The 11,620-nt window shown below is 53.8% G+C and overlaps 1 protein-coding gene across 1 annotated transcript; it reads left to right on the top strand.

Moving 5' to 3' along the window:
• Positions 1–3,502: 3,502 nt before the first annotated feature.
• On the top strand, positions 3,503–10,147 carry LOC308046506 (GEL complex subunit OPTI-like; the record flags this gene model as incomplete). The annotated part of the gene is made up of 4 exons (XM_080354383.1): positions 3,503–3,625; positions 6,111–6,214; positions 8,966–9,095; positions 9,745–10,147. 4 exons carry the CDS (start codon positions 3,503–3,505, stop codon positions 9,784–9,786), a joined length of 399 nt encoding a protein of 132 aa, XP_080210509.1. The 3' UTR covers positions 9,787–10,147.
• Between the last annotated feature and the right edge of the window lie 1,473 nt (positions 10,148–11,620).

Raw genomic sequence — 11,620 nt, 5'->3', positions numbered from 1 at the left:
AATTCAGCCTATAGAGGAGCAGGCAAGTGGGAGACGGAGACACCCAGGAGCGTTTCTGAGAGGGATTTGGCCAACCCTAGAGCAAGCAGCTGGGGCAGGACTGCTCTGCCAGTGGCTCTGTCGCTGCCCAGAGAGACATGGGAGCTCAAGGACAAGGACCATACTCTGCTGTCCCCCTTGGCCACTTCCCAGCATTGGCCGTGGCCTCCAGCAGCCCGGCCAGACCTGCTCTGGGCACAGATTTTGTTCCCACTGGCTCAGAAGACCAGTGACCTGCTCTGCCAACAGCCCACCAGGCTTGGCGACATCCTAATCCTGCTCCTGTGCTGCTTGAAGAAACCTGCCGGGCATTTCCTCCTCCAGGGAAAGGGGAAGGCACAGGGCTCATTCGGCCTTGGCTGGGGCAGGTGTCCTGCCCACACTCCCCAAAGCACAGGCTGTGCTGGGGGGAGTCAGGAGCAGCCAAGTGTGGAGATGGGGTTAGAACCACCGCTGAGCGCCATGCGGGGCAGAGGAGAGGCAGGGAGAGCGCAGAGCATTCACCGTGCCCGTGGTCTGCCGGAGGTCCCAAGGTTTGCCTTTTTACAAAAAAATGTAAGGAAAGAGGAAAAAGAAAGAAAAAAAAGAACAAGTCACACGAGTCAGCCTGAGCTGCCATCCCGCGGCTGGTCCCAGGGCTTCCTGTGCTGGAGGAAACCCCGGACTCAACGGTGTCCCCAGCCTGGCAGGAGGCAGGACCCCCGCCAGCCCCTCCGGAGTGGCTGCTGCCCCTCCCCGAGCCCAGGCCCTGGAACCGGGGAAGGGGGGCAGGATGGACATGGCAGCTCCTCGCGCTCTTTGCAGCCCCTGACGCTGCACACACAAAAGGGGCTGCTGGGCTGCCCTGCGCAGCCCCTCGGGCTCACCCTTGAGCCCAGCCCAGCCCTTCCCACCTCCCCCGGCCTGTGCCCAGGCTCCCCGTGTAATCCTCTCCCCTGCTTCCACAAGCCCACCAACACACACGCGTTACTGCGGACCTGTCCGTACCCCCATGGCATCCTCTGGCATCTCTCCTGTCTCTTCCTTGTTCTTTCAAACCCCAATTTAATTTGCTTTTCTCTCTGGGCAGTGGATCAGGCAATGGAGATGGAGTAAAACAGGCCAGAGTTTCTTTAGCATGTGAATTTTAGATCATTTTGCTGATCCAGAGGTCGTGTCACTGTGCAAGTGCTTCCACCCCTGCAAAGGGGCCTGGAGCAGGATCGTGGAGCTGGGGACGCAGCCTGGAGTTCTGGAAGGGGTCAGCCACGGGGTCCCTCAGCTGGCGCTTCCCCCGTGCTCAGCAGCCGTGTCACCGCATCACAGAGGGCGCAGAGCAGGGACGGGGCTGCCGTGCCCCAAGCGCCTGAAGAGCACCCTGGGAGCCAGGCTGGAACCGGGGCGTGCGAGACCTGGACCCTCTGCAAAGGGCCCTGCGATGGTGGGCGTGTCAGAGGCAAAGTCCTGCCAGAGATACAGCGATGACCCCCTGCTGCACGTCCCCTTCAGTGCAACACGGCTCCATTGGCTTGGACCAGCCTTTGGCTTGTGGCAAATGCCCTAGTGGTTGGGCATGTGCTCAGGGGCCTTTTGTAGTCCAAAAGTATCTTGCATAATCTGTATTTAAACTACATGGCCTCAGCTGGACATGACCAGAGAGGTCTGGGACAAGGACTCTCCTGCCTGCTCCCCTCGGTGACAGCCACACACAGTGCACACAGGCCCATCTGCCCTGCAGCTTCCCAGTTCCTGCTGCGATCACAAGCGAGGTGTATGGATATTTACCGCTGCAGAGAGCAGGCATGCTCCCGAGATGCTCAGCACATTGTGCATTTGCTGGTTTGTGCAACAGAAAGCAAAGCAGGACCCTGGGCCCGGGGTTTGCTGACGGGGAAATGAACCAGTGAGCGTCGCCAAGCGCCAGCGCTGGGGGCCACGTGCACAGGTGAGGACGGAAGGGCTCCCCACAACGTGTCTGTCCAGGGCTCGGCACACACCACCACCAGAAGGGAGACCTAGACCCATAGGCATATATGGGGAATTCAATCATTATTGTCACAAACCCAGGCCCTCCCCTGCCCCCTGCCCACACAAGCTCACCCTGGATAAGACAACAGTGAACTGATCCCAACCAAACACCCTGCACACCCCAGGCTGGAGAAGCAATTCCCAGTATGTTTTTTACATGAGGAAAAAAATGTTTTAAGTTGAATACCATCGCTCTTTTAAGGCAAGAATATTAAAAAAAGGTCAAATCTTTAGGACTCCATACGTATCCCAGCGATTATTCTATTTGCATACACTTCCAAAAGTGTAGTTTCTGCAGACAGTGTATGATTGCCTGCTGTAAAGTCTGCTTGAATAAACAGAGATAACAAGCTGTAGTGCCCTGCACAACTGCCCCGCTCCAAACACCCCGTCCTGCAGTCCGTCTGCAGGAAGGACGGACGGAGCGTCTCCAACGCGCGGTGCAGCGCGACAGAGCCGAGCGGCCTCGGCGCAGCACAGGGGACCTGCCCCGGGAACCCTGGTCTCCGTGTGGCCGTTCTGTTTGCGTGGCTCAGCAGGACACTGCGGCGCCTTTGGGACAAAGGGCTGTCCCCTGTCCCTGTCCCCAGTCCCTGTCCCTGTCCCAGTCTCTGTCCCCATCCTCTGTCCCTGTCCCCATCTCCTGTCCCTGTCCCTGTCCCTGTCCCCATCCCCTGTCCCTGTCCCCATCCCCTGTCCCTGTCCCTGTCCCCATCCCCTGTCCCTGTCCCTGTCCCTGTCCCCATCCCCTGTCCCGCCAACGCGCCAGGACAAGACGGGAGCTGCTGTCCCGCGGGCCCGCCCTGACCCGGGTATCCCTTCCTGCAGCGGTGCCGGGATCGGTCTCTCTCGCCCCGCGGCGGCTGCCAGCCCGGGACCGCCCGCACACCGGGGTCCCTCCCCAGCCTCCCCTCCGGCGAGAACAGCGGCGGCAGCGCCGGCCCCGCAGGGATGCGGAGGCGCCAGGAGGCGGCGGGCGGTGCCGGTGGTGCTGGTGATGCCGGTGATACCGGTGGTGCCGGTGATGCCGGTGGTGCTGGTGATGCTGGTGATGCCGGTGACACGGGTGGTGCTGGTGGTGCCGCTGGTGCCGGTGGTGCTGGTGTTACCGGTGATACCGGTGGTGCTGGTGTTACCGGTGGTGCCAGTGCCGCCGGGGCGCAGAGCCCGCGCAGGGCTCCGGCGGCAGGAGGGGGTGGAGCGCTGTGGAGCCCCGCCCCGCCCTCCCTAGGCTCAGGCTCCGCCCCCCGCCACAGCCCCGCCCCCGGGCCCCGCGCGCTGCTCCCCCTCTCCCTCCCCCCTCAGCTTGGTCTCTCTCCCCCGCCGTAGAGGGAGCGGCGCTTGTCTTTGCCACGTGTGACGCGCGACGCCTCTGCGATTGGCGGAGCGGGGGCGCGGGCGGGTGACGCTACGCGGCGGCCGCTTCCGGGCCGGAGCGGGGCGGGAGAGCGCGAGGATGAGCGGCGCGCGGCGCAGGGAGGAGCCGCCGCACGCGCAGCAGCACGCGGTGGCCAACGGCGGCGCGCGCGGGTCGGTGTGGGGCAAGGCCCTGCGGAGCGACGCGGCCTGGCACGACAAGGTGCGCTCGGGAGCGGGGCCGGAGCGGGGCCCCACCGCCTGTCCCCGGGCTTCGGGCGGCGGGGCGCGAGGCGCTCGGCGGGAACAAGCGGCCGGAGCCGCGGTGGGAGCGGAGCGGGGCAGACCGGCCGCACGGACACGGCAGCGCCCGGGACAGCGCGGGCTGAGCCCCCTCGCCGGGCCGGCCGGGGCCGCTGGGGGTTTAACCCCTTGTGCAGGGTTTAGTGTGTCCAGCTGTGGCCCCTCAGTTCCAGCAGGACAGGGAACTGCTGCAGAGAGTCCAGCGCAGCCACCAAGATGCTGCAGGGAGTGGAGCATCTCCCGTGTGAGGAAAGGCTGAGGGAGCTGGGGCTCTGGAGCTGGACAAGAGGACACTGAGGGGGGACTCATTCATGGGGATCAATATGGAAAGGGGCAGTGTCAGGAAGATGGAGCCAGGCTCTGCTGGTGACAACCAGGGACAGGACAAGGGGCAATGGGTGCAAACTGGAACACAGGAGGTTCCACTTAAATTTGAGAAGAAACTTGTTCCCGGTGAGGGTGGCAGAGCCTGGCCCAGGCTGCCCAGGGGATTGTGGAGCCTCCTTCTCTGCAGACATTCCAACCCGCCTGGACACCTTCCTGTGTAACCTCATCTGGGTGTTCCTGCTCCATGGGGGGATTGCACTGGATGAGCTTTCCAGGTCCCTTCCAACCCCTGACCCTCTGGGGTTCTGTGCAGGACCGGTGGGCGGGCAGCCTGTGCACGTCCCCCCCGCACTGCCCACCCGGAGCCGCTGTCTCTGCTGCTGTCTCTGTGGGTGCCGGCTCGGCTGTGCCCCGGGTTCCGCAGTGCTGCAGCGGGGCCGGGCAGGCACAGCTCCAGCCTGGATCCGGCTGAGCCGTCGCCCCCAGGTGTCCTTCCCTGTGCACAGAACCTGCCCCCCCAGCCCTTCCTGAGGACAGATGTGGCACATCTGTGCTGGAGTTTCCAGCAGACCCAGTTCTCTACTCCTTGGGCACAGAGCCACAGTAAACACAAGCCATGTTTATATTAAGATACCCCATTTGACTTTTGGGTTAAGCTCTTACAAGATTAAATAAAAAACTACTTTGTGTAATGAAAATAAAAGTAGAAATATAATCTGCCTTAAGTTGGGGAAAAAATATATTTGCAAATCCAGCTGGCCTGTCAGGCATGAAGAGAAAGGACAGCGGCAAGAACGGGCTTGTGCGCGTCTCTGCTGCGGCGCCGCGGCGTGGGTTCCTGCAGGGGAGCAGCACCGCGCGGTTGTGTAGCTGTTTGCGGTCTGCTTTGCCGTGCCTAACCTCGCCATTTCCAGTGAACTAAGAGATTTGGCTTCCACAAAATTTCATATGTGCTCAGCTTGCACATTTTGTTCGTGTTTGCCAACAAGCCTTCCAAGTGTGGGTGAAAACATGTCAGCCACAGGCTTCCCAGTGGTTTTAGTGCTAGTGAGGCTTTTTTTGTGTGTGCTGTAATGCCCGGGTCAGTGCCTCTTCCTGCTGCCCCCAGCACACAGGCGCAGGGTGCTTGGTCCTGCCGTGTCCCAGCCGGGCACACGGTGTGTGCTGCAGCGCGACGTCTCCTCCCCAGTTTGCTGGCTTTGGAGAAGGTGCGGACTCCGTCCTGCTTTCCTCTGGGGGACAGACATGAATCTGTGTCACTGTTTTCTTATCAGTTGCTGTTGCTCACAGAACTGGTGGAGCTCTCCTGTACTCAGCCTCACCCCCCTCTGACAAACTGGGCAGGAATTTCGGAGTTAGTGAGAGGAGCAATGACAATGCGACAGGATGTGAACTGAAGGCTAAAATGACTGAGAGACCTCATCTGACATGGATTCTGGTCTTCCACGTGGAGCCAAACAACTTTGCCCATCCTACAGTTAAAATCACAAAGGCTGTTGGTGTTTGGGGTGTGCTGGGGCAATCCTGTCCTTGGGGAGGGCGGAAAAACAGATGTGAGCAGAAGTGAATTTTATTTAAAGCGTGAGTCAGCGTTGTCCGGCTGCAGGACTTACAGCTGTGTCGGCCCTACGGACACACAGGAGCGTCCGGCTCACGCTGCTCCGAAGGAATGCAGATGTGCCTGCAGAACATGTGAGATACGGTTTGTGGTTTGGAGTTGGCTGAGCACTGGGTGGGAGAGGACCTGGGGCACTGAGTGCGGCATAAACAGTTCTTTAAACTTTTATCCCAGTGAATTTTTGTAGACTTGAATCTTTAGTAAACAAGGGGACTAGATACTTGTTGGGCTCTGCAGTTGTCCCATTGGAGGACAAAGCCATGTATTGAATTTGGGAGCAGAGAAGCCCAGGGTGTGTGATGCCATAAGCTGCTTCCATCTGCTCTGAGTACAATATCTTACGCTCTGAATTTAAAACTAAGTGTGCAGTGTGCTAATTTTTCAACTGTTAATTGTATGATGCTTTTAAAAAAAGAAACATAGTAAATGCCAAAATCTTTCTTGTGCTTTATCTCCTCAGGACGAGTTTTTAGATGTGATCTACTGGTTCCGGCAGATCATTGCAGTTATTTTGGGAATCATCTGGGGAGTAGTTCCACTGAAGGGATTCGTGGGAATAGCAGTGTAAGGTTTATTTCCTTTTCTGTCTTATGTACTTTCCCACATTTGGACTTCGCTTCGTGTCTGTCTAAATGTTGTGCTGTGGACAGTGGGCTGCCCAGACGCAGTCCCTGCTGTGCGTCTTAAAGCCAGCGTCGCATTCCAGACTGTTATTTGTCATGAAATTCATACAAATCATAACATATCTTCATCAGCCTCTTTCTTGTCAGCGTCATTAATGCTTTTAAAAATTATTATTATTTTTAAAATATTTACTTTTATTAAAGGGGGCAGGGCTAGAAGAAGGGAACAAAAGGTTCAATTGACTTGTGAAGTGGCCTGTTCCTGCGCGTGTGAGTAGGGGCTCTGAGTATGGTGCCTAGTGTGGCCACCAAAGAAGTGAGAGGCCCATAGAAGGGAAGGGTCGTAGTCCTTGTCTTTGAGTCAGGAGCCCTCCTCAGAGAGGAGGTTCTGTTGGTGGACAAGAGAGGCAGCATCTCTTTGGAAGAGAAAGGGTTTCTTCAGAACACCGCCGACCGCAGGCTGAACGGCTGTGTCGGCAGCGCTCCCGCTGCGGGGAAGGCAGGGCCTGGAAGGGCACGGACGCGTTGGATCCTCACCAAGACAGGAGATTCAGGTCACCTCTCCGCAGGTGTCCAAAGGCTGCAGTGGGCACTCGGAGTTATAAAACAAAAATTCATTTGGCCCTGGCACGTTCCCGGAAGCCTCTGGAGGTTCAGCAGAGATGGAAAACACAGCCCTGCTCCTGGAACACCAGGTTGGGAAGGAGCTGCATCTGTTCTGGGGAGTCACCGTTTGCCAGTGTCTCTGCCTCATCAAGGTCTCTTAGTCAAGCTCACAACCTCACAGCTTTTCTTAGGGAAAATTAACTTGTCATCTTGTCCCTCCTCCTGAGTGTCCTGCCTGCAGCAAGGAAGTGGAGGGAGTAGCAGCGTCTGTAAGAGAGAAATAAAAAAAAGTTTGAAATCTAGGGAAAAAGGGCTTAAAGCAGTGATGCTCCAACATAAACACCAAGCTACAAGCAAGCAGTTAAATCTCAAGTTTTTCCAGTAACAGATGCGGAGTAGCTGACAAGAATTATGCTTACTTAGTCATCTGTTAATTCACAAGGCCCCTTCAGGTAGCTAAGCCAACTCCTGTGCTAAATGTTACTAAGAAATTAAATCTATCTGGTGTACAGAGGAAGAACTAAAAGCGTCTGGAATGGTGTGCATGGCTGCTCTGTGGTTTGCAGTCGTACAGCCGCTCACGCTTGCTGCCCGTCACCGAGCTGCATGTCTTCCCGTATCGCCCTTCCTGCACAGCCATCTTTCCAGGACACGTACCCATTGCTCCCCAGCTGCGGTGGGTAAAGCCAGAAGTGTCTGAGGACAACCGGGAGGTCACGTTTTTTCTCTCCATTGAAGCATAACTGTTGGCATGGACCAGAGAGCGCTGAGAGTTGTCTCAGGTCGAACCCTCACGCTGTGGCTCTGAGGGCACTATCGAGCCTTCTCTGGCCCTTGTCCCTAAGTCGCTACATTTGGTCATGGGACGCTAACAGGGATGTGGTGCTGAGCACAGAGTCTAACAGTCTTCCCTCTTAGCAGCCTCAAAATCAAGCAGCATGCACAAGGCAATTGGATTCTGTGTGGAAGCAGCACTGCTGCTGATCTGCGGACAGGAAAACCTGCAGGGTTTGCTGATTTGCTGATACTTCCAGCTGTTGACCACTGTCTATTGAGCCTTATGAGGAGTAGGCGGTGCCTTGTGAGGTGAACTCCATCTGAACCCAGCACGCTGTGGCAGGCTGTGGTGGTTTAATCCCAGCTGGCAATGTAACCACAACGGCTGCTCACTCACTCCCCCTCACCCCAAACAGGGGAGAGAATTGAAAGGGAAGGGAGAAACTTGTGGATTGAGATAAAAACAGTTTAATAAAATACAACAGACATACTACTTCTACTACTATATACATACATACTTCTTCTACTGCTAAACTGGCAATAGAATATAGAAGATACTCAATGCAATTCCTCACAAACTCTGTGCCAAGCAGCCAATCCCGGGAAGAGGGGGAACACCCTGGTCCTGTACAGCCGATCCCAGAGAAAAAGGCAGAAAGGCCCAGAGGCCACTGCAAAACAGTGGAATGGCAAAAAGCCAAACTCAGCGACTCCCGAACACAACTCACCTGAAACAGGGCAGAACTGGAATGGGTCTCCCCAGCTGGAAAACCCAGCTCTCATTAAATCTGAAGGCTGACACTAATGGTGTGGAATATTCTCGTTGCTCAGTGTGGGTGTCAGTCGAGGTCTGTCCCACCCCTGTCCCCCTTCCCAGCTGCCTCACACCCGTGGGCAGAGCTCAGTGTCCTTGGCTCCCAGACAACAACTAAGATAACAGTGAGCTCTGACATTGTTCCAGCTCAAAACTGCTGCAAAGGTACTTGGAGAAAAGTATTAATTGTGTCGCAGGGTGTTATCTTCTTGTTCTCAAACTAAATCCAAACCACAACTGTGCTAGCTAAGAGAAAGAAAACGTTTCTAACTGCATGAAGAAAACTAACTCGCTTTTAGCCAAATGAGCGCATAAGCTGCCCTGGAGCTGCTGTTCAAGCAGTGCCTGAGCGGCCCTGAGTGTTGCGGGAGCAGGTTCCCCTTTGCTCCCCTCTGCTGCGGATGGAAGGTGTTTCACTGCTACGCTGCAGTGTGCTGTGTTGGGTACCTGCACCCTGGGTCACTGACGTGACGGTTCCTCATCTCTTTCTTCCAGATTCTGCCTGATCAATGCTGGTGTTCTGTACCTCTACTTCAGTAGCTTCCAGCAGATAGATGAGGAGGAGTATGGCGGGACGTGGGAGCTAACGAAGGAAGGATTCATGACATCTTTTGCACTGTTTCTGGTAACGCCTCTTGCTTTCTTTAAGCTGATTATGTTGTTGTGTTTATGTGGGAATTGTGTTTATGAGGGAAAAGACCTGGAGGAAAAGCAGGTGAGGTCGTGCACTGATAGAAGAGAGATGTGTTAACACCATCTAATAATTGAAGTTGATTTGGCAAGAAAATCCCAAGATCTGATGGCTACTGGCTATGAAATACAGTATTAATGCCTGGGATTTCTCTGTCAGAAGGGATGTAGGAGCAGGCAGCTACTCTTCTGCATCTGCCGCTTTGACGTCTTCCCATCCTCTGTCCCAGGTGTCCTGGTGGAGTTTCATCTACAGCTCGTTACACCCAAACTGGTGGTTTGGGGGTCTTTGTTTTTTCCCTTACTCCCCTCTCCCAAGTCCCTGAATACACCCAGCACGTGATTTGATGGTGTTTCTGTACCATTAGAGGGACTGTGGTGGGATTTTAATGTGCAGAGACAAGTCACCCCAGAAGGAGAGCAAGCTGAATGCCGCATGGTGGCACATGGTGATCCCAACATCTCTCCGAGACCATCTCAAAGCTGGAATTCAGCCCCCTGTTGAGAGCAAAGCATGGGGCTTCTTTTCTGTGTCTGAACCATCTTCCAGAGGCTTCAAAATAACCTTTGCTTCCTTTCCACAGGTTGTTTGGATAATCTTCTATACTGCCATCCACTATGATTGACACGGTCTGCAGCTTCTGCCTGTTTAATCAGTCATCAGTAAATTGAGGAGGTTTTAATGAATCATAGTCTCTAGTGGACTGGTGGGAAGGTCGGGGAAGTCCAATCAGCTCCCTTCCGTACCAGTGGTCTGATTAACCGGGAAGAGCCCCAACTTTTCTGCTGGAGAAGCCCGTCTCCGTTTTATATACCGTTAATTGTTGGAACTATTAAAAAAGCCATTGGAATTTTTGGCAGTGGTTCAAGACTGTTCAAATTTTGAACTTTCTGTGACTCTAGCCAGTAATTCTATCAAACTCCTGTGTGCTGAAGGTTGAATCTGTTAATTTAATGTATGTGTGCCCTTCTGTCTGAAATCTGTCATTAAATCCTGACTTGTCTTCCTTTGTTGTCCTTCAGACAAACAGTTTTTACCAAGCAGTTGTAGGGTCGGTGGGCGGCCGGCGCTGCGCCAGCTGGGATACGAGTTGAGTGGCTGTCCTTAGCATGTTTTTGTAGTAATCAGATCCGATTTGATTGAACAGACTGTGTTGGTACCATTTCTAATATTATTCGCTTTATTTGCAAATCAGTTGTTGACCAGAATTTTTAACTTGTCTTTGTTGAAGACAGATTTTTAAGCAACTTTACTAGAAAGAATTGTGATTCTTTTGGTTAATGAAGGTTTAACTTGGGGTGTGTTCAAGAGGCTTAGAGACTCTGCAGCATTCTGCTAGCCTGACCAAGTTACCAGCACGTACCTCAGAGCTCAGTAGTCTTGAAGGACAGTCATTCTGGAGATACAGCCTTTTAAATGTTAAGCATTTAATTTCTTTTTTTATTTTAAAGCTATTGAATTCAACTGCTCCTCGTTAATAACTGCAGGAGATTAAGACACAACTGAGGCAGCTATTATCTTAAACACAGATTTACTAACTTGCAAATCAGGCAATGTATTGTACATTTCCTCTGGTTTGTGAGGTGCTTTTTATGAGTTGATCGCTTCATAGCTCAGTTCCTCCTTAGTCGTGCCCTTTTTGTGCATCAATGGGGGAGTCTCTGCATTAAGGTATTTTTAAGGACATGTATTTCAGAAATAGCTCTTGGGAAACACGCACAGTCCTTGTTCTTGTCAGAGGACCTTGTCGTCCTGTTGCCATGTGGTCCTTGCTTTTCTAAACAAGAGCTCAGGCACCCAAGAAGTCCTGACCTAAAGCTGCCTTATAGTGAGGAGTTGATAGGTTTAGCACGCTCTTGCTGAACGTCTGCATTGCATCCTCGCTGGTGGAGTTCAATATCCTGTTCTCACGTGTGAGTACGCGAAGCCAGAGATCTGTGTCTCTAAGCGCTGTGCTGGGGGTCCAGAATCACCCACCGGTGCAGGTCTCCATTCTTACCAGGGAAAATGCTGCCTGTTCTTAGTGGAATAAACACCGTGGGCTGCCAAGGGAAGAGTGCAATAGCAGACAACTGCTGCTCGTGACCTGCCAATTTAAGTAAGTGATCTCAAGCAAAAACTTACATAATTGCTCCTCCCCATCCCCAAACTTGCTCAGCTTTTTAGTCTGATCCTCTGCTTTCAGCTGAAAGCATTAATTTCCCCACAAGAATTGCATAGCCTGCTAGTTCTAGGTCACCCTTTCCTACTGGCATCTGTTACATCTTAGCTGTTCACAGCCATCAGTAAAATCATTGTATACATGAAATGCTCTAATAAATGTCGCCTGGATAATCCACTGTGCAGCTTCTGTGTCCGCTGGTCTTTGAAGTTTTATAAAAAGGTGGAAGTGTGGGATTCCTTTAAGAGTTGGATTTTTGGTAAATATCTAAGCCAGCAGCTCTTTGGGGTTCTCGGGT

This window comes from Nesoenas mayeri, assembly GCF_963082525.1.
Source record: "Nesoenas mayeri genome assembly, chromosome: 16".
Classification (NCBI taxonomy): Eukaryota; Metazoa; Chordata; class Aves; order Columbiformes; family Columbidae; genus Nesoenas; species Nesoenas mayeri.
Note: the sequence above shows the minus strand (reverse complement) of the source record. Positions and strands in the feature narration are given on the sequence as shown.